The sequence below is a fragment of the Tachypleus tridentatus genome, chromosome 5 (genome assembly GCF_004210375.1).
Source record: "Tachypleus tridentatus isolate NWPU-2018 chromosome 5, ASM421037v1, whole genome shotgun sequence".
Classification (NCBI taxonomy): domain Eukaryota; kingdom Metazoa; phylum Arthropoda; class Merostomata; order Xiphosura; family Limulidae; genus Tachypleus; species Tachypleus tridentatus.
The window spans coordinates 25397180-25421673 of NC_134829.1; the positions used below are offsets into that span (position 1 = coordinate 25397180).

At 31.4% G+C, this 24494-nt stretch overlaps 1 protein-coding gene across 1 annotated transcript in view; it reads left to right on the forward strand.

Moving 5' to 3' along the window:
* The window catches only part of LOC143250751 (uncharacterized), a 40853-nt gene extending 17986 nt beyond the window's left edge, over positions 1-22867 (forward strand). The window contains exons 4-9 of the mRNA XM_076501707.1: positions 5312-5662; positions 9457-9731; positions 11599-11840; positions 12633-12870; positions 17421-17846; positions 20388-22867. Coding sequence (XP_076357822.1) covers positions 5312-5662; positions 9457-9731; positions 11599-11840; positions 12633-12870; positions 17421-17846; positions 20388-21101 — 2246 coding nt within the window. The 3' untranslated portion in view covers positions 21102-22867. The remainder of the gene's footprint in view (positions 1-5311; positions 5663-9456; positions 9732-11598; positions 11841-12632; positions 12871-17420; positions 17847-20387) is intronic.
* The last annotated feature ends 1627 nt before the right edge of the window (positions 22868-24494 follow it).

The following is a 24494-nucleotide window of genomic DNA, read 5'->3' on the forward strand; positions in this document are numbered from 1 at the left end:
CCATAGTGGTGGACTCCCACCATTATCAACATTTCTTGTGCAAGAGAATCAAATACTGCAATTCTGGGTTTTTACCTTCAGACTTGCATCAGCTTTGTAAGTCTTGCTGTGTAGTACAAGTTCTTTCTCATCACCTCCATTCCATTGCACTGGGTATGCACTATTACATGGATGACTGGTTACTGCTGGCACCATGTCAATAATTGTCAGACCATTTCATCTTCATTGTACTTTCAGCAAAAACTAAGGCAGGCTTCATTATCAGGGTTGAGAATTCTTTTCTTGCTCCAACTCATTGTGTCATCAGTCTGGGGATTTTTTGTTTTTCATCTCATATCTCATTTTAACTTCAATAGGTCATCTGACTCTTACTTCTTCTCTCTCTGCATGGATGGTTCTTTTTCTTCTGGGAATGTGGGAACTACTTTTATCTTTCGTGCTTTTGGGATGAAAACATAAGAAATTCTTTTAATGGTCTTTATGTGACCAAAAGATTATAATCATTGGTTTTCTGAATTCCCCAGTTTCGTTAGTTGGGATCATTCTTCTAATTCCAAGGTTTAACTCGTGACACTAGTACAATATGGGTCCCTTTACCACCATCACTTACAGAGTTCCATCTCTTCACAAACACCCTGCTTTATGGATGAGGTGTTATATACCAACAGTAAGAAATTCCATGGTATATGCACATACATATAGGTTTCTCTACAGGCTGATTTATTTCTTCATGCTCCACAACAGGCAGTTCTTTCAGGGTCTTGGGTTATTAACTCTTACAGTACAGACTCAGTCAATTTGGCCAATTGTGTTACCTCCTTGTACTCATTAAAAGTCTTAATGAATTTTTTACTACTAACTTTTAACATAATGTGTATATCTTCATGAAATTTGGAACTCTTTTAGTAAACATTACAAGTCTTTCACATATAATTTTTTTTTGAGTTAAATATTTTTAATAAATTAAAAAGAGTTCATAAATATATTGAGTGTTTGTTTTGAGTAGGTCATGTGCAAAGTGATTTTTCATGTTATAATAAAAATACTTTTTTCATCTCAAAATCTCAAATTGCATTTGTGTAACCTCTAAAACCTCAGTAAAACTTTATATTTTGTTATTTCCTAACTCTGTACAAAATTGGTTAATTTGACTGATCTCATACATATAAAAAAATTGAAATTAATATAAATTGCCCTCTTTTACTTTGTATTATGACTTCATATTGTAAATGAAACTACATTCATTTATCCTAAGTAGCTTTAAACTTGTAACTGTATACATCTATTTACAATTAAATTTTATTGTTTTATTACCCTTTGATTGTGGCTTTTCCCCCTTAGTGTTAGTGATTCTCTTGACTCTTGAAAAATAGGGCAGAGTTAGGGGCCCTTCTACCCAGATCTCTGGATGTGTTTTTCCCAGATGTCTGTACCAGTGGTACAAGCTTTCATGGGAGCCTATTTCATAGTAAAGATTCAAATTTAACACTTGGCTATGTGGCTGGGTGTGCATGGACTTTTTTATTTTTTTCATCAGTTTTGGTTCAGTACTTTCAACCTATCTTAAATAGAATATTTTAGCAAAATTTAAAATAAGGTTTATCTCATTGTCTGTTTTCTTTACAGAAGGTTAGGACTTTTTAAATTGAAATTCATAGTTGAAAACATATGAACTAATTATAACCAAGAATTTGCAAAATTACATATCATACCAATAATGATTCATGCCTAATCCTGTTGCCATGGATATCCTTTACTGTGCATGATACAAGATGTTTTATATGCAAAATTTTATTAAAATACATTTTGTTTATGTTATACCAATTAGAATAACATAACATCTTAGCTAATAATTCATATTTTAATGGTACACAAATTTTACGTTCTTAATTCTACAAGGCAATATTAAACAAATCTTGAATTTCCCCCAGTGTAACTCATGTAACACATTATCTCTTAGCTTGTTGTCTTCCCTATTTTATCAACTATCCCTTGAAAAAGTACAAAATTAAACATAACTTACTTTCTATAAAATTGCTGTTGCTCAGACAACCCATATTTTTTTATAGTCTTCAATTTTTGTTTGGTTACACAGCTGTCAAATAGCAAATCAAATCCCTCCTGCCACGCATACCTTTCATACTATCTCTTTCTGAATTTGTTAATAGTTCTTTCATACATTTAAGTATTCTTATGTCCACATTTTTATTCTTTATCTTCCATGGTGCCGTCTTAAATTTGTTCACCATGGGATTGGGTACTGGTTTTCATGCCCTGTTGTTTGAACTTGTTTCAGATCTGTATGTCTTGGTCTTTGATTCCTTATCATCTTGTCTTGGCTGTTGATGCATTCAGACAGCATTTATTTTCTCATTCCATTTGTTATCTTTTCATGGTGATTTTGTTCCTTCTTGCCACTGTGTGTTAGTTGTCTTTCTGATTGTTCCTTCCTGGCTGACACAGGTTTTCTTTTCTCAACTGCTTCAGATTGAACTGTCCTTTTTGTTCTGGATCAATTTTTCCACACTCCACTTTGGCAGCTCATGGGGCGTGTTCTTTCTTTTTTCTTGTTTCCTTCTATCTTCCACCTTTACTCCTAGATGGATCTGGTTGACCTTCTGTATCCCACACCTGTCCTGGATTGCTTCATTGTTTCAGGGTTTCTTTCTGTTTGTTCTTTTTCCTGTTATTTCATTCCCTGGCATCAATTCTGAATAGGAATTTTCCTCCTTTAACCTTTGAATTTGGCTTTGATTCAATTGACCTTTTATTCCTTGTTCTCTTTTTCCCTGTAATCAATATCCTCATGTTTTCTTCATGATCAGGCACCTTCCTTTTTACCTGTATCTCATGTTCAAAGTACTTAGATTGAGTACTGGGACTACACCTCATACATTTATCTCCCATTATGTGCTTTGGGTAGCTGTTTTTTCTTCATCAGGGTACCATTTTCCACCTTTTGCCATCCTTTACTCTTAGGTCAGACTATGTTTAAGATACCTTAACGTATGTATACCTGTTATTTTTCAGGGTCATGGCCATTTCTTTCTTTGTGGATCCTGTTCTGTGAAGAATGGTGTCTGTCCAGGTAAACTTAAGCCAGTTAAATCCACATTATACAGTCATGATGATCTAAGAGTTATAATTTCCATGGCCACTGTTAAGATGGGGTATTTCCTCATGGTATATTTGCTTCATTCAAATACACATTCCAGACCATGCTAACTAACAGACTTCATGGGTAAAGCAGTCTGTTTTTCAAAATAGGGTTTCTGTGGTCTCCTGTTGCACTATCTCCAATGTTAACATTCCTCTGGACTCTCCTCTGGTTTTCTCCTCCTCCTCCTTTTTGTTTCAGTGTAGTATGGGAATCTTTACCATTTTGCATTGGGGTGGTGGACCATGGAGGTATCCTTCTGAATATAATGATACAAATAATGGTAAAAACCATTCAGTTGAAATTAGAGCAGTATTATATTGCTGGTGTAGATGACAAGATGTTCTTTAATGCTTAATCTTTGTATGGGTCTATCCAAGGAGATGAGATAGTTTTGAAGTGAGCATTCAAAATTGCAGTTCACTCATTTGGTTGGGATCTTTCATAGTACTCGCACATGAATGTTGGTTCCTGGTGGCTGGGTTGTGGATTTAGAGCTAAACCAATCAACATAAGTCTTCACACATGCATTATAGGTATCTCTGTTTCCTCCACTTGTGTTATGGGTCATGGTAGTGGAACCTTTAGATTAATACTGTTTTTCCTCTTATGCTATCCCTCTTTTTCTTTTTTTGTCCCTCTCTTAAACTGATGTTTTTATTGTGCTAGGGGCAGTTCCTAACAGATTGGTTTTGAGTGAGATTGTTTACATTGTAAAAATATCTTTACTGTGCCATCATCCCGATATCTGGTTTCCGGAGCAGTCAAATACTTTATTACATTGCTATCATGTGTCTGATTCATAGGTTGGGAAGGGAGGTACAAGATTCTTTCTGGTCTGCTGAACATGAGGTGAAGAAACAGTCATCCTTCCTACCCCCACATAGATGTTGATCTTGAAGATTGGGTTTTGGATTGCAGTTGACTTACTAATCGTATCATCCTCATCCTACCTCTACATGAATGTTGGTTCCAAGCAGCTGGGTTTTGGATAAGTTAACTTCCATGTGTATTCTGTCGCATTCTGTCCATTCTATATCTAGAAGCACATGCTTTCGTTTTCACCCATAATGATGTACTTTGTGGAATTGAGATTCTATCCAGCCATTGTTCTCTCTATTTTGGATGTGCTCCTACCATTTTCTGCCCATGTCTGCAACACCTCTTTTCCACACTGGGCAAAATGTATGCCCAGTACAGAAGTGGTGCAGTCTCCCACATATGATCCTCTACTGTGAGGATTTATTTTTTTATGGTGTTTGTCAGATGCTTTTGAAAGATGCTTCTTCCATTCCCTGGCACTGTTCCCTCCACCCATTTAATGTGGGATTCTAATTATTCTAACTTAAAACTGGTGCTTCCATTTTCTACCAAAACAAAGTGATAGTTCTACAGAATGAAACAGAAGGAGTTGCATGTCAGGAGGGTGTGTCGCACTCATATTGATGGAGATTTGTCTCGTGGTAATTTGCATGCAAGATACAATTGAATTATGTTGATTTTGGGGGTACATGGGAGCTCAAGGGTTGTAGCATGGGAAAAATATTTTGCATATAAAGGATGGCACTAAACAATAATAGTTATTTATGTGAGTAGTGGTAAGTACCTATTGAAAATACATTTTAAATATAGGAAAATTATAACTTCAGTGTATGTTTCTTATCTAATTTAAGAACCTTATCTCAATCCTAATGATCAAGACTGGTGTTGAAATGTGATGAAAGAGTTTTGTTTTGTTTCTTTAACAAAAATAATATTTTGGTCCATGAAACAATCATTTTGTTGTCATTCTTGAAAAAACGAAACTATTATATAACAGTCCATTCTTTTAAAAATGTAGCTTTACATGAACCAAAACTGGTTCATGTGCCAAGTGCTTAATTCTAATATTCAAAATAAATGGTATGGTTGTATTCTAAACCTTTTAAGAATTAACTTTGTGTTTTAAATGTTCATGAGGAAGTAAAGGTTCTTTTTATCCCAAATAAATGTGAAATTGTAATCATTTTTAGTTTTTGTAGCTGTTCTTATTCATTGTTAGAAAATCCTCATAATGAATTTAGTGTTGTGATTGTAAAAAAGTGCATTATTTGAACTTTTCAACCTTCTTTTTACATATAGTTTTAGACTAAAGCTTTTTATCTTTTTCTAAAGGTGCATCTTATTCAACACCATTGTACACAATACAACTTGGAAACTCTGCAACACTCACCAGTGCAATTCATCAACCATTACAGACTTCTTCAGAAAATCCAGGAAGCATAGCTAATGTCATGCATGCTGATAGTCAATCTGTCATTGAGATTCAAGGGGATCACCAGCCTCTTCAGCTTTTAAACACCACGACTGGTTTAGAAGATTTAATGGATGTTGTTACAACATATCGATGTAAATTTTGCCGATTTTCTTGTGTATGGAAATCAGGGCTTATGTCTCACATTCGTAACTGTCACATAGAGGCAGCCCAGAAGCTTGATAGAAGTCCAAACTCAATTGAAAAAACAGGTATTTATAACAATGTTTAAAAGCTTTAGTTTTAGCCTTTGTTTGGAGATATATCTCTTCTAATTTCATAAAATTACAAAAGATTTACTTTGTGTTCTTAAATTATAATCAGAGTTCTTACTACTTAGCACAAAGTATGTAAAACATTTTTAGGTAAAAAGAGTAAGTCACAGATTGGTGAGAATAATAATTGATTATTTATCATGTATTTGCTGCTCCAGGAAAAGTAGCAAATGACATTTTATATTAATATATAATATCACATTTTATCTCGTAAGAGTTATTGCAGCAATAGGTCCAGTTTATATGTACATAGAATGTTGATAGATTTAAGTAGAATATTTTGAGAATGTAGTATTCTCTGAAATAAATCCAACTTTAACATAGATAAAAATGTAACTTTTGTTTTAGAAAAATTGTGCAATAATGTAATAATCAGAACTAATTTAACAGAACATTGAAATTATCATGTTCTTACATTTGTAGAAGAAAAATGGTAATGATAAAACAGTGTATATTTGTGTAGTGTCACTTTTGTTTGGTGTTTGAAACAGGCTGAACCTTTATGTTCAATACAGTAAGTGAGGTAGTTTCTTGTTTTGTATATCATAATACCAACTACTGTTTTATGACATTCAGCAAATAGATGCAAATTATTTTCATCTGTCAGTTATGAAATGAACTGATTTCTTTTATTTGATAGTCCTTGTACAACCATAGATATTTTTGCATATCCACTTCTTGCTCACATTATTCTGAAATCTATACATTTCATGGCCACCAGCATACCTTTGAAAAATATAAATATTACTATCATTGAAATGAACCCAAAAATATGTTCTATCCAGTTTTATTTTAACCAGTAACTTTTTGTATCCACTTGTTCATTGCAGGTTGCTTCTAATGTGCATGTTTTCAACTTGCTTGTTATCTTTTTAAAAAATTACTTAACAAAGGTTATTGTTTTTCTTCACAGTTTCCTTAGTGTTTATATTTATCTGAGCATTTTTTAATGGTCTAGTGTACTATTATTTCTTGAGCACTTGTACTATTTTATCATTTTTGAGTTTCCATTTATTCTACCTCTCTTCTCTTTTGCTTGTAAATATTCATTCAGTTTTCCAAGTGTCCACACAGCTTTACTTTCTTTATACTTAGCATTATATACAATTTTGTTAATATCTGGTACTTTTTAACCCCCTCCCCTTCACTGCTGTTTAATGTTAAATATTTGTCACCTATTTGATATGATACTTTAAACAAATTGTAACATTTGTAGTGTTTTTCTCCATGATTATTTTGTCATTTTCACAGTTTCACATTTGATTGTGGTTCATTATTAGTAATTAGCAATGTTTTTCATATTATTCTCAAGTACATTATTAGTAATTAGCAATGTTTTTCATATTATTCTCAAGTACATTATTAGTAATTAGCAATGTTTTTCATATTATTCTCAAGTACATTATTAGTAATTAGCAATGTTTTTCATATTATTCTCAAGTACATTATTAGTAATTAGCAATGTTTTTCATATTATTCTTGGTTCATTATTAGTAATTAGCAATGTTTTTCATATTATTCTTGGTTCATTATTAGTAATTAGCAATGTTTTTCATATTATTCTTGGTTCATTATTAGTAATTAGCAATGTTTTCATATTATTCTTGGTTCATTATTAGTAATTAGCAATGTTTTCATATTATTCTTGGTTCATTATTAGTAATTAGCAATGTTTTCATATTATTCTTGGTTCATTATTAGTAATTAGCAATGTTTTTCATATTATTCTTGGTTCATTATTAGTAATTAGCAATGTTTTCATATTATTCTTGGTTCATTATTAGTAATTAGCAATGTTTTCATATTATTCTTGGTTCATTATTAGTAATTAGCAATGTTTTTCATATTATTCTTGGTTCATTATTAGTAATTAGCAATGTTTTTCATATTATTCTTGGTTCATTATTAGTAATTAGCAATGTTTTTCATATTATTCTTGGTTCATTATTAGTAATTAGCAATGTTTTTCATATTATTCTTGGTTCATTATTAGTAATTAGCAATGTTTTTCATATTATTCTTGGTTCATTATTAGTAATTAGCAATGTTTTCATATTATTCTTGGTTCATTATTAGTAATTAGCAATGTTTTCATATTATTCTTGGTTCATTATTAGTAATTAGCAATGTTTTCATATTATTCTTGGTTCATTATTAGTAATTAGCAATGTTTTCATATTATTCTTGGTTCATTATTAGTAATTAGCAATGTTTTTCATATTATTCTTGGTTCATTATTAGTAATTAGCAATGTTTTTCATATTATTCTTGGTTCATTATTAGTAATTAGCAATGTTTTTCATATTATTCTTGGTTCATTATTAGTAATTAGCAATGTTTTTCATATTATTCTTGGTTCATTATTAGTAATTAGCAATGTTTTTCATATTATTCTTGGTTCATTATTAGTAATTAGCAATGTTTTTCATATTATTCTTGGTTCATTATTAGTAATTAGCAATGTTTTTCATATTATTCTCAAGTACATTATTGCTTATTCTTCACAGTTTCATTTTATTTGAATATGTTCATTTTCACAGTTTGTATCCAATTATAAATGTATTTGATATTACATTTTCTTTTCATGCCAATTCCTTCAGCCAGTTTACAACATTTTTGTAATACCATGCTCTTAACCTGTTGACTGCCAAGTATTTCAGCTGCTACAGCAGCTCCTACACCAGGTTTTGTTCAGCAAAATTGAGTAATTTTTAAAACAAAGGATATAAGCAACAAATACTATTATTCCTCTAAGTAGGTCAGATGCATGTATGGTGCTGACATCTAGCGTTGAAGTTAGGTATTATTGAGAATGAATTACTCGTCTGTGTCACTGTTTTACCGATCGGCTTGGACGAGTTATCTCGTCTACAGCACTGAACAGGTTAAATGCTTCCTTATATGATGTATATGTGTAGTCAGTCTGTGTAGTAATATTATTTACAATGTAAATAACTCACTATTGATGTTAGATGGAATGTGACTGGTTTTTCTTACATATTCTATACCCTCAATAAACCTTGTTATGTCAATAATTGCCTGCCCTTTTTCCAAGCTGTCTTTAGTGGTTTGTGTCTAGAATATTTGTTGCATATCTTGTACCAAATTTCTGCCACTAACTTACAACTGTCAGTTGCTCCTGCTACCCAAGAAATGTAAGTTACTGTATGGATAAAATATCACAATTATTATTCATGTTAACTAGTGGAATTGCAAAGTAATTTTTATGCATGTAAACTTTTAATATAGAAATAACTTTCAAACAAGATACAGATAAAAATTGTCTTTTTATACAAGTTGTTTGAAAAGTACGTTCAGATACAATCCAGTGATTGGTTCCCCACTTGTATATTGTAATTGTATCAAAATACCATTTTCACTGACACCTTTTCTTTTTTACTGTATTTGTGTAGTACAAGTTATTATGTACAGTAACTGTATACCTATAGCTGTATAAGGTTTTAGATAGTCTTAAATATTCCCAAGTTATTCATTCTCCAATATATATGTATGAAGTAAAGTTTCAGTTAATAAACCATTTCACCACTATATAATTTTTTAAACTGCTTTTAAATCTTCAGTAATCTTAAATTTCATTGTGATGAATTATTATTATTATTATTCATGTATAGAATATCTTGATCTCTAAACATATGTTAATCTAGCAACAAACATGAAAAACTGTAGAATGTTCTGATTTTGTAGTTTTCTATCTCTAATTTATTGTCTAGCATCAAAGAAAAATTACCCCAAAACATCTGCTCCTGAGAGTAGTGAAACATGTGAAAGTTCAGTCCAACTGGAAAGAGAAATCTCAGCTGACCATCAGGACGATGAAGCAACTGTATTTTATGGGCATGTAAAAGAAGAGGCAGACCTCACCAGCTCTTCTAGTCAGTATCAAGATGTGGGTACTCAAGCTGCTCAAGAAAAACATATTTTTCTTTGTGGCCATTGCAGCAGGGGGTTTGATACACTAGAAGGGTGTAAGGATCATATGATTAAGGTAATGTTCTGGTATAATACTTTGTAAATATTTATAGTACAGTAATTTTTAAGCTGAGATGTTGAGAAAGGGTTTCATTTCACAAAGTCAAGGATTGAATGACTACTATTAGGATGAAATTGCAAGTGTAAGACTGTGACAATTGTAAATCGCCACCTAGATACAGACTAAATTCTTTCTTCAGTACAGTGATTCAATATAGCCTTTTCCCGGTTTTGTTTTTTACACAGGTTAATTTTCCTTCCTAAAATAGTTATAATTTTATGCCCTCAAAATAGAGATAAGATCCATCAGAAAAGACAAGTTGCATTTTTTTTTACCAACAGGTTCATCCTTTTGACTTTTGTTTCTACACTTAATAACACCTTTTTGTTATCAGTTTGTGCTTCAAAGTTAAGAAAGAATATGTTTAATTTAAACAGTATTTAGAAATTATAAGTGTTTTTGGTATGCTTACCTGTAAGATAAAGTAAGATGTGTGTAGAATATGTATACAAACCTCACATTTGAAGTGAGACATTAATGAAAGATCTTGACAGGATTGTAGTTAGAGAAGCAGGCTATCAACATGTTAATGATTCATGTACGTAATTATACCAGTATACATTGTTTTCTTTTCATGTATTTAGTTGATACATAATTTTGGTAGTTTGAGAGCTATTCAACTTGCTAATGGGATGTAATTAATTCTTTGGGGAAAACAAAGATGCTTACATGTATTGAAAACTAAACCATCCTTATATTATGTATAAAACTCGTATGGGACAAGGACTACCACCCTCTAGTATACCCTAACCTCACATTTCATAGCTAACTGAAATAAATCAAATTTGACCAGAAAAGTGCAGTCGAGGTAATCAAATGCTGATAAGTTCCTTTGTGAGCCAATCAAAAATAAAATCATTCATGAATTGAATTTGTGGCATATTCATAAAATAATTACTGGTAAAAATAGGTGAGATTAACAACTTGTAAATAAAATCCATTTTGATAGCACTACAGTCCCAACAATAGCTTTTATGCCATGTTGCTTAGCAACAAAAGTATAACCTAGTATCATTGTATAAAATGTATATACAACAAAACTGGCAAAATATTTGTTGATTTCCTAACTTATAAGCTTCATTTATTAAAGATGTTTGTTTTTTATTAAAAACGTTTGTGATATAACAAATAATTACTTAATTCAGAAATTATTTAAATGTCAAAGTGAGTCTATTTTTACTTTCATAATAAATTTTATTTACTTGGCTAGGTGATCCCATTCTATGTCTTTACTTTAGGCTTGTTTTACCAACACTCACTACACAGTACCCACCCCTATCACTAAAATTACAGTGGGCAGACAGTAATCAAACTGTTCTATCTAAATAAATGCATTTTGGCTTTTATGACACCTGTTTTGAGAAGTCGTGTGATGTGACACAACACATTCTGGCTTTTATATAGGTTTATATTAATTTACTCATTTGAATACTGACTATATTCAGAACAAGAAAACCAATTTTTCTTTCATTGTAATTTAGTTCTGTGAACTAGTTTGTGATATTTTCTCTTATAAGAGATCAGCAGACAAAATAAATTAAAACATTTGTTAAGAGAGAAAATAGATTATTAAAGGTACATTATTATTTAACTAAATGATAAATTAAGGTACTTTCAGAAATGCCAAGTAACAAAATGAATATTAATTAAAAATTGATAACTTATCTTTGGTTTAATGGATATTTTTATTTTGCTTCTTGACAGTTCTTGCAATTTGCAAATTTATTTATTTGAAGATTCACACAAGTTATCAGACTTGTTCCCTTGTTAAAGTTTACAGTAAGGTATTTATAATTTGTGATTGTTTCTCTTTACTGTTTAGGACCATAAACTAAAGCTAAATGATACAGAATCTTCTCAGACTGAAAAAACGACAGGTCGAAAGAAAGGAAGGGATTGGAGTTTTCTAGCTGATGATAATTATGAAAATCTGACTTTAGAACCTGGAAAACCGGCATCAGGCAGGAAGAGAATTAGCACATCGAAAATTCTAGATGACAAGTTTTTCTTTGAAGTCCCTAGAAAACAGATTCAAAGAGATGATTATAAACAGAAAAAATTTAAGTAAGGGTTTGTTTGTTCTTTAATTGTGTGTGAGTAGCGTAATAAAGTTGAATTTCTGTTATACATATGAATTACGTTTGTCTACCAAGTTTTGAGATTTTGTTTGAGATTTGGTACCTACTTTGTGTTACCATTGGCATGAAATTGTGATGAAGGCGACATTGGTTTTGATTTTAGCATCCAAATTGTTCCAATTTATAACATTAATAAAGTATTATTACTAATATTTCAATTTGTGCTGTTATACCATTTAAGCCTATATTTTAGGTGAGTTAATTTTGTCATTTGATTGGTTAAAAATTGTGCCATGGTGTAATGATTATTTTGTGGCACCAGTTTTGGCATTTATGTTGTTTTTATTATAGGAAAATTAGTTGATTAGAAAGCAGAAAGTTCTAATGAATAAATTTTAACATTTTATTTCAAGGAAATAAGACAATATGATTAAAAAAAAAAAAGACTTTAATGAGAATATTAATTAATTTCTACAGTAGGGGTTCCAAAATTTATTCCAGTGTGTTCATGATGGACTCATAGAACTTGTATATCTCATAAAAAATACTTTGAACATGTTGTTCCAGGCTTTTTCATGTACACTACATGTAAATATCAGAAGATTATAGTAAAGGTTTACTGAAGAGAGAATGGTTTGTGAATAACTGAACAAATACAAATGTGTCAGTCCACAGGGGTAAGAGAAGGTATTTGCTGAAAAAAAGATTCACCCACTAACATAAGGACCTGTTTGTAGTTCTGTGTAATAAGAATCTGTTTTTACTTTGTGTTTAACAGGTGCAATGAAAAAGGTTGTGGCTATCGATTTATATCTGAAGCCAACCTTCAGTATCATATACGATGCCATTCAACTGTTGATAAGCCCTTTTGTTGTCCAGAATGTAGTCTCCTGATTGACCATTGGCGTGGGCTTAGCATGCATCTCTGGAGGTTCCATTCAGTGGACATAGATTTACACACATGTCCAACATGTGGTTACAAAACTTACAGCCACTTCAAGTTGGATAATCACATGGTAATTAATATTTTAATGGCTGTCCAGTATTTAATGTATATGAGTAAGGTGTGTCAAGAATTTTGTGTATGAATCCTCACGACTAACATGTTGAATAAATTATTAAAGCAAGTTTGATGATAATTTGATAATTTAACATATTATTCTTAACATTTAGTGGGAATAAACTAACTACAGATATAAGTTAACATCTTTAATACAAAAGGATTGGCTGAACTTTAACCCTTTCAGTACTGTTAGGTTACGTTTGTCTTTATTCCAGTTTATGGTCGTGTAGGACTCGTGGAACCTGTATATCCCATAAAAATACTTTGAACATGTTGTTCCAGTCCTTTTCATGTACATACATTGTTTATACATACTTGTATCATTTCTTTCTATTCTAAGAAAATGAAAGTCGTACTGGAAGGGTTGAAGCTAGTGGGTAAAACTTGTTTAACCTACACAGTGAAAATGAAATAAAATCATTAGAACACAAAGCAATAAGAAAAAAAAAAAGTATCAGTTTTTAAGGAAATTACTGCAAAATTAGATTTACACTAACTTTTAGAATTTTAAACTTGTGAGCATGAGAGGTGTCTTATTCTGTACGGTTTCATTCTGACACTTTTTCTATATCATTAGAGTTTATTTCAATTTTCTGTTCCTTCTTGTTTTATTTTGCTGGTCCCAGCATCAAAGTATGTGTCATTGAGGTAAATAATTGTACTGACTGGCAAGTAATTTTTTTACAACAGGAGTTGCAATATTCTTTAAAAATTTACATTTTTTAACTCATGCTTTTTGTAATTTTCATTTTCAATATTCTGCTTTACATATTGTATCAAAAAGTTAATTTCTGGTCAATATCACTTAAGTGGCTAATGCTTAACATTTGACACCACAGACATGCACAGTGATTAGTGGAATATTGCTTGTCTCTGAAGCGAAACATTTGCATACCTACCAATAAGAAGAACAAAGTTTTCCAACTAATTACCAAAAGAGCAAGTCCAAACTGTTGACCATTTAAATTGAAATGTCATGGTAAGAAAATAGTGTAAATATGTGATTTGTTTTGAAACACTGAACAAACAAATTTTTAAGCTACTTATTTACTGAGCTATATTCAAAATTTTAATACTGTATTTCTTTTTATAACATTGTCATTATTCAGATAAAGCATAATTTTACAGCATTCAGATTGTGTTTACCATTTCTTTACTCTACAATTCTGAGTGAAATGGAAACATAAAAGGATTTACCAGGAAAATTTTTTCAAAACATCATTTATAAAATGAAATAACCAGAAAAAAACAAAACTCATTTAAGGAACATTCTGCTTGTGCTGTATCTTTCATAGGACCATAGAACAAAGATTGAAACAGTGTAAAAATGCAACTAGATCAACATATCCAAATAAATCAGCCTTTGTCGAACATGACTATAAAACAGGATGTATCACAAACTGAGATCAGCATAGGATTTTAGAGAAAACTTGTTACTGGAAAGAAAGAAAATTCAATCTATCTGAATGGTACTACACCAACTGAACTCAGTAGGTACACCATCTTCAATAAACTTTGTATATAATATGATAATACTGTGGCCCTGTAGACAACACCCATCAATTATTGCATCTGTTCTCTTCATACACAGCCACAATATCCTTCATCCCTCTTGCCATGAGTTACATTCAGAATTTAATTAAAATGCTATATTATCAGTATTCAAATAAACTTGACTTCAAAACTTAGATAATAAATCCAATTTAAATATTATACAAATTTTAAACTTGTAATTTTATAATGAAATGTTTAAATAAATCCTCAGTCTCCTTTTATGAGAATTGTGGCATTTGATGTCAAGGTCTTGTTTGTTTTCTAACTTATTTAATACTCCTCTCAGAAGTATGGAGTTTAATGTAACTTGCTCACTTTAATATACATATTACTAAGATGGATGGAAATGGTCCATTTGGAATATTGTGTATTCTAAAAAACAGTACATTTTGTTTGTCTTACCACATCTTGCATAGTTCTAAGAAATTAATATGAGTTGAAAGTAAAAAGAGAAACACAATGTCTACCACAAACAATACCAAGACAACCTTTCATAAGTTGATTTCAATTGATATTTTCAGTTTTATTGATGCTATGCCTCTTCTTTCTGATATTAGTGTTTGTCAGTTCTAGATACGTATACTCACACAAACTTTTTACTGTATGTTACCAATTGTAACGTTTGTGGAAATAGACATTCTGAAAATGTATTTTTTTGTTCAAGTCTAAAAATCTGGATATTTATGAAAACTTCTTTCTTTGATGATATACATGTTCATTAACACTCCTACAAAAAATGGTGCCTAATAGGCCCCAGAGCAACTTGAAAGGTTATTAATATTAGGCTAATAATTTTGTATTTAAATTAAATTTCCATTTCATTTAATGAAATGAAATCAAATGAGTAATTTCATTTAAATACAAATTTACATTTGTTTGTTTGTTTGTTTTTTTTTTTTTTTTGGGGAGGCTTGTCTGAATGCAGAATAATTTTCATGTTATGATTAACAATACTTTTCTTCATCTCAAAATCTCCAATTTTATTTGCATAATTTCTAAAACCTCCTAAATATATTTCAAATGTTTTTTTTCAGTAAAATGTTAATATTTTTTCTTATTTTCTCTACTGCAACTCAACACAAGGTTGGTCAATTTGACAAACCTTGTAACCATAAGAGAAAAAGAAATAAATAGAAATTACCCTCTCCTTCATTCTAAAATTATTTTAAATTGTAACATGAAACTACATTCATTTATCCTAAGTAGGATTAAACTTGTAAGAGTATACATCCATTTATATTTAAATTTTATTGTCTTACTGCCCTTTGAACCATGTCTAACTAATGCTGTTCATGCCAACGTAAGTGGTAAATCACTTGAGGAATGTGAAATGTGCTACTGAATTACATTCTCTGTGAGCTACTGTGAGTAATGAAACATTTTTATTATATTATAATTTATTTTACCTAATCTAACTTTAACTAAATAGATTCCTATTTTTACATTTTAGTTACTTTTATAATAATAAATAAAGAATACACATGCAAAATAAATGATAAAGGTTCTTACCTGTCTCTTTTGTTTTTACGTGGCCTGTCGATGACATTTAACCCTATTTTTAATATATATTTATATACATATTTATGTTAGTAATGTACTAAATAATTTTTATTTAGTTAAATAATGCACCAACAAAGAAAGAATAACAACATGCAACAAGCAGGCAACTTCCAATGACAATCACAATTTTTCTGGCTTTCTAACTACGTGACAAGAGCTGTTACAAGTTCATCAAAGTTAGTTGTTATTTTCCCATGGGAAAGAAGTTTGTACTAATAAAGAAAATGACAATTCTTTGTTCAGAATAAAAACTGTAAAACAATATGTCATTTGACAGATGAAAACCTTAGTTTTCTATTCATTATAAGTAATATAGTATTAAATATCAGAGAGAACTACCAAATCTGAAAAGAATGGATGTGACAGGTGGATGAGGCAAGATGGGCCTGATATTCTATTTAATGTTCCTGTAACCAAACAGTATTGAAGGCTATAAAAATTATAGTTTCTGTAAGAAGTTACAACTTTATAGTGAATAAATTATATTAACTTTAATATTTCTTGGAAGAGTGGTGAATAAATTAAGTGAAGGGATGCTTAGAGGAAAAATGTTATACTTCTCACACTAGAGGAAATTCAGGATTTAAAAACAAAAATCCCCTTCTAAAATTAAGACCTTGAAATGTACATACTATTAAAATATGGATTATCAGCTACAAGTTTATGCTATACTAATTGGTTTAACATAAAAAGTAGTTTAATTAAATTTTGAAAATAATTCACTAAACACCTTGTGACATGCACAGTAAAGGATGTCCATAGTGAAAGAGTTAACACTCCTACGAAAAGTGGGGCCTAATAGGCCACAGAGCAACTTGAAAGGTTATTAATATTAGGCTAATAAATTTGTATTTAAATGAAATTTCCATTTCATTTGATTTCATTTCATTAAAAAAAAGATTCGGTATATTGACAATCAAATTTTTATTACAAATACATCACCAAAAATTTTGGTTTTTCGTATGTAAAAGGTTTGTAATGTGTACTGAAAGTCTGCCACATTTTGTGAAAATACAACTGCTATGTTGAAAATTAGTAGTATCGAAACCATAACATGTACAAAGAGGTTATGTGATTAGTCAATCCGACTGAATCTCTATTAAGAGAGTTAATAGCAATGCCTCATATGTAGGTTGTATTCCTTTTAAAACCAGTTAGAGACATTTTTCTGATATTTTTTTTCAAATGTTTATATTAATGTCTTTGAAAGTTTTTACTTATGAAAATATTTAATGGAGTATTCATTAACTATTTGCACCTGACTATTTCAGTTGTCAACCATCTTACTGAGGTGTATTTATTTAGCTGAAACTAATTTGAATGAAAAGTGTTCAGGTGCTTTGGTTTTAGTTTACAGTTAGATAATTCTATTGAACTTTTTTTTTCCAGCGTATCCATAGTGAGCGAAGGGACTTCATGTGCACCACCTGTGGAAAGTCTTTCAAACAACTTAGTCAGCTTCGTAACCATCATGTTATACACCTAGACAAAAAGTCCATCACAGAAAAAAGATGGTACAGTCAACAAACCTGTGATATCTGTCAACGGACTTTCTCTGACTCCAAATGTCTAAGGAAGCACCAACAAACAGTCCATAGTAAAGTGAAGCCCTATGTTTGTCACTTCTGTGGTCATTCCAGTGCTCGTAAAGCTATGTTGCAGTTGCACATGCGGCAACACACGGGTGAGAAACCTTTCCTGTGTGAAATCTGTGAATTCCAGACATGTGATCATAATTCTCTTCGGCGTCATCGCATGAGACACACAGGAGACAAGCCTTACAAGTGTCCCCATTGTCCATATGCTTGTATTCAGGTAACTTAAAAGATGTTTCTTAGTTGCTAAACTTTGTTAGTGTATCATAACAAGTACAAATTGATCGTGTAATTGGTCATTTTGAGTGATATCTAATGTGTATTAAAACATTGTGACACACTTGTTTTTAGTATGAAAATTTATGTATTCAAGACTTGCATCATAGTTGACTTGTTTGTATTTGTTGTGATGAGAATGACTAAACAAACACAAAATTTGTCAGTATTCATATGAAAATTATGATTATTTAGAACAGAAGTTACATTTTTGTTTCATTTTGGATGCTACTAAAACTTTTATTTTAAACAATTAAAGATATATTTCCCCTCCCCCAGCTAATAAACTGTCTAGAAAATAATGTAGAGCTGACTGATTTACAATTGTAAAACAATTTACAACTTTTTTTTTCTTAACCTTGAACTGTTATTCCTCTGATAGACTTGACACTCTTGCTACAGGTGGGTCAAAGTGCATGTTGTAGCTTTTTTACAGTATTACATTAAAAATTGAATTAAACTGCTTTATTATCAATGAATATAATAAAAAATAAAATCCAGTGAAATTGAATTTTAATGTATGTTTTAAGCTCTTAATTTGAAAAGAAAGTGTTTAAATAAATGCTCAGTCTTCCCTCAATTCACTTTGAGTATTAAGTTTACTTAAAATTATTGTTTCATGTTATTGTAATGAATGTCATGTTTCAACAATGTTTTCAGCAAGAGGAGACATTACTTATTTTCGTTATGTACATAACTTTTATACTCGTTAAGATGTTTCAAATTATGTTTAGTTTGACCAAATAGAATTTTATTGTGCATTTTAATGATTTTACTATTTTTTTCTTTTTACTGGTTGTTTGGTGCTTTGTGCCAATAAATGCTAAACAACCAACCAATCAGCTTTCCTCTTTCTCTGCTCATTTTATCTGATTTTTGAAATCTATCCAAAACCTGTTGTTCATCACTTTTTGAACAACAAGGATTAACTGACATAAAGAAGCAACCTCTTTCCCGTGTGACACTAAAGTGTACCTTGAAGACAAAGCACCACTGTGTACCACTTCTAACACACTGATGTATTCACCATCATTAGTTCTGAACCATACTTCATAAAATTTAAAGAAACAACTCCCTGTTTCTTGATAGGTATTCTATTCTTGTACAACATCAGTGGCTGATAGCCTTTTTTTTTTTTCCTTTCTGGCATAATACTGAATTATTATTATTATTATTATGCACATAATAACTCAACCATATGTGTATGGGAGCATATTTCATCATTAAAAAAATTCTCTCATCCGAGGTCTATGTATATTATCTATATATAAAAATTATTTAAAAGTTGCCAAAGCAACTTCAGTTGATTGTGTAAAGAACATCATGCTTTTGTTAGTTCAATACACAATAATATATGGCTTGCTCGAAATTCCTTATGATATCAATAACTGATAAAGTGTTGTTTGAAGAAAATCTTTTGCATTCAGGACTTAAGTTTTATGTTAACAACAATATACTGTAGTGAGTATATTTGTACTTTTTTCTTTCCCTCACCAAATTTGATTTTTGTTTAGAATTTTGAACAGAGAATAGAAATTAAACACAAGTTAACGAAGTTTGTGAACAAATGTATATATGTATGTGTAGGAAAAAAAATTCACTACATTATATATTTGAACATGAAATTCTTTTCACTTACAGTGAAGTGACAGCTAATATATTTTCAAAATCTTTAGTAGAAACAACTGGTAACTTTTTTCTTTATGAAATATATACACATCTTCAGTTTAAGTATAGTTGAATCGTGTTTTGTCAAGTGTCTAAACTTTGATACCAAGAAATTAACAAATTTTTTGTAAAAGAAAAATATTGGTCCTTTTTAACATCTAATAAGTAGCCGTATTATTTTTAGAAATTCTGTGTAGTTTTTAACTTGTAAGAGGGTCAGTCAGTATCAAAATGAAGTTATTTGTTATGTATACAATGTGATTGCATTAATCAAATAACATAAACCCATAACATGAGGTGTAATTTTAAAATGCACACCTTAAAAACATGCATGACAGAAAAATATCTAAATACACACTAAGTTGATAATTCTAATTTTTTTTGTTGTATAATAAAAGAATTCCTTTCAAAACATTTCGAAATAAGTAAAGCAGATCTCAGGTCGTTGAACTGCACTGTTGTTTCGAGGTATTTATCAACTAGCTTTATATTCCCAGAATATATTGGTTTTTGGATTTCCAATTTTTTTTATTTTTTTTTACTAGAAATCTGTTATCTTTTGGCTAAGGGATCATCTGGACATTCAAACCCTAATATTCTTGCATGTTTGATGTGCTGTGTACTTAATTATAGATGAGTAATTTTCTTTCTGCATTTCATATAATTTTAGATCTTAACTGAAACATGCCAGTGTTATTAAATCTTGTCACAGAGTATTATCAGTGTTCAAGTAAAAAGAAAAAAAATATTTCTCCTTGATGTTTAATTAAGTATAAAAAGTAATATTTGTGTAATAACTGTGTGTTTTACATTTCAGGCAATATCATACAAAACACACCTGAAGAACAAACATCCAGGTTTAGGTGGACTCTTTGCTTGTAACCTCTGCCCTTTCCGTTCTGTAAGTAAGGATAACTACGTTAACCACATGTCTGACCATAAGCGAGGAGCTATACCTGCAAATAAAAGCAGTAATCAGACTAACAGTAGTGGGCAGAATTCATCTAATGGTTCACAGGAGATGCAACAAGATTCTGGTGGGCAGGTTATCAATACACTTCACTTCTCAGATACAACACTACAGGAACTGGAAGGACTGCTCCCAGGCAACATCACTGCTGCACAGTTAATCTACAGTTGTCTCACCGCTTTGAGTAATGATGGTCTCCCCGTCAACCTGCCACCTGGTGTCACTACCACCTCAACTGAAGATGGTTCGCAAACCATCACCATCCAGGTTCCTGCTACAACCCAACAAGGATCTGGAGAAGCAGAACATTATTATTTAACAATTCAGCAACAGGACAGTAATACCAATTTCCCCATCTTAGCAGCTTCAGAAAATCCTCACTCTGGAGCTGAAAGCACTCAAAGCATTACTGATGAAACTGCTGAGAAACACCAGAAACAGGTTTCGGGGACCTGTGTTACTCCCGATGCTTCTGAATGTACTTCCTCTCAACAGGATTCCCAATTACCTTTAGTAGGTGTGAGTAAGCATGCCCTCATTCCACAAGCTGCCAGTTGTTAGTGTCTTTGAGTGTAAACATTCTTGTCTTAAGCTGCTAACTTGTGTTTGAGAACACTCTTAATTCCACAAGTTACTAACTCGCAACTGTTTGTACGTGGTAACGTACAAGCTCTTAGTGAGTGACAGTACTTTTCCACTACCTGTTACTGTTTGTAAGTGTGGACACACATTATACAAGCTGCTGTCTTTCTGCCTCCACAAGCCAGTAGTTTATGCATGTAAAAAAAACAAAAAACTATCTAATACCAGATAGCTGTTAATAAGAATATTAAATTTGCTAACAGCTGGTAGTTGGTGTTTATAAATAGAGAAGACTCTTCCTTCAGTTTTGCCAATTGTCTGGATCTTTAATTGGAAGTTATGAACAGTCCATCTTACCAGTGTCAATAAGTAATGTTTCTGAGCAAAAGAACAACTCTTTTACAACTTAATTTTGATGTATGAGAACATTAATGGCATAAGCTTTTTTGCTGTTAACTTGTGTAACTAAGAATATTTTCATCACAGCCTACTTTTCTCATGTTACAAAATGTTAATATCTTTTGATAAGAGCTCAAGATGCAGTCTGTTAGTATCTGCCAGTAAGAGCTTTTCTCACATGAGGCTTTAGCTGTTAGTATCTAATAAGACCTCTCACAAGATTCTATCTGTTAATGTCTCACCAAGAGCTTTTATTGTACATGATACTAGCTGTTAGTATTTATCAGTAAGAGATTTTGTTGTACGAGATATTAGCTGTTAGTATTTGTCAGTAGAAGCTCTGCTCTCAGTACATGCTAGGTTTTAGTGTCTGTTGAAGGAAACTGTTCTCTTACTAGAATCTAACTGCTGGTATCTATCTGTCAGTAGAGGAGCTTTTTTTCCTCACTAGATGCGAGCTTTTAATATCTGTCAGTAGGAACTTTTGTATTATTAGGTGCTGTTGGTAGGATCTCTTTTCTCACTAGATGCTAAGTGTTAGTATCTATTAAATTGAGCATTTCTGTTATGAGATGATAATTTCTAGTATCTGTCGTTAGGAGCTTTTGTTTCACTGGATACTTGGTTTTGATATTTGTCACTAGGAGGTTTTCTTTCACTAGATGCTAGCTGCTAGTAGCTGTCATAAAGAGCTGTTCTCTTACTAAATGCTAACTGTTAGTATCTCTCAATAGGAGGTTTTCTCTAACTAGATGCTAACTACAAGCATGTTAGTAGGGGTTTTCTGTTACTAATGCTATTTGCTAGTCTCTGTCTGAAGGTGGTTTTCTTTCACTAGATACTAGCTGCTAGTATCGGTCAGGAGGAAGTTTCCTGTTATTAAATAAATGTAGTAGTTTTTGTAAGAGGAAACAAACAGCCAGCTAAAATTGTCCTTTAAGTGAGAACTGCTCTTCATCTTGTAGTGAGGGTGCATCCTTCCCACAGCAGCCATCTGGTACTGACAAAATGTAAGAATACTTCCTTCTCTCAGGCTTTTAACTCTTATTGTGAGTACAGTCACCACATGGTTGTTGAGCTTTTTGCTGTCAGTGTTATGGACTTAGTGTAAATTCTAATTGATCTATTTAATTTTGTTGTTAAGTAAACAGTTTGATCTATGCCAGCATAAACAAGTGTATTACTGACCAAAAATGTACAGCTAATGGAATTTGTACATTTTGTGTGTTTATATAAGGCCTTTATAGATTCACTTCACCTCTGAAGTTAATGAATTTTGTTTCTGTATTTAAGTTCTTTAGGAAGGTTGTTGAAAATAATAAACTTTTCCCTTAGTGATGGTGAAAGTGTGTGAATATCTTTTTTTTACAGACTGTAACATAAATACATAAAACAGTAGTGTGATTTAAAATATGATGTTCCAGCCATGATAAAATCAGTACTTTGTATTGCAATTTTCCTGGCAGATACATTCCAACAAAAGGACCAGTCAGCAGTGTTTCTAATATATTTTAACTTTGGGTAGTATTCTCTGCAAAGCTATGAAATCTTTTAATTTTGCCTACTTGTTAGCATGCTAAACTGTGAATCAGGAGATCTGTGTTTTTCATCTCATTGTCCGAAAATCATGCTTTTTAGAGCCATGGGTGGATTACAAGAGTGGCAGTCAAATCCCACTATTTGATTAGAGTAGCAAGTTAAACACTTAGAGAACCAAAAAAACAACAAAAAGCACATAATTAATGTTTAGTAAATTATTAACATCTTTCTTCCTACAGTCAACAATGCTTCCATTGGATATGAGCATCAGTTTTGCACTTTGTAATTTTGATGCTTTATTTCTTTAATGTTTGTTTATGTCTAGGAATAAGCTCACATTACAGCATCATTAGATTTGGACCAGATCTCTTGTATTTAACGTTAACTTATTTTCATCCTGTATCATAGACTTCAATAGAAATGATGCTTTGATGAACAAAGGGTATGTTCAAGTCCTTCACCAAACATTAAATAACTCTTGTAAGCCTTTTGTGTTTATTGTTAAGTGTAAAACTACACAATGGGCCCACCACAAATATCAAAACCCATTTTTTAGCATTATAAGTCTTCAGACTTACTGCAGAGACACTGGGACATGACTCTTTTGAGACGTGTGACAGATGCTTTTAACTTCTGTATTTGAATTTAGTTTGCTAGTTGCCTCCAGTTTATTTCATTCCGCTACTTACTAAACACGTTGTATATTTTGTTTTTGGCCATGACTGATTTTTTATCACAATTTAATTCTTATGTTTAACTTTTGTTTATACTGGGTAAGATTTTCTCTGTGGTCTACAACATTCAGCTACTAACTGAATAACCATTATTGGTGCTTTATTTCCAACAAATCTCAGTCAAGAAAAGATAAAACCTTGTCTGGGAATTACTTTACAGACAGGAATTTCTTCATCTCAGGCACAGCCATTTAAAATTATCATCATTGTGGTTTTTATTCTTTGTGAAGTTCATCCTATGATTACTGTTTTGTGTGTATTTAATAAATAAATAAACAAACATATATATATATATAGTAGCTTACAAACTATTAGTTACATTAATTATTATTCATAAGCAGTTAAATCCATTGTAAAACAATGCTGAATTAAATATTGCATTAGTGTTATTGTTCCAGGTTGTCAACTTATTGTTATAATGAAGAATATCTGTGGTACTAGCATCCAAATACATTGGAGATTTCCCATCTATCAGACAGATTCCAAATCCTGGTGTTAATCTAGTTAGCCATTATGAAAAATCATAAATAATGGTACAAAGCTTAGGATTTTTTATGAAAATGTACAGTATCTCTTTTGAATCAGTCCTAGGGATTTCAGGCATACATATGAGTTTGAAGCTGATTGGGCAAAGTGTAGGCCCTGTGATATAACATATGATGTCTTTCTGCCTTCAAGGTGGTTTCCAGTTTCAAAACAG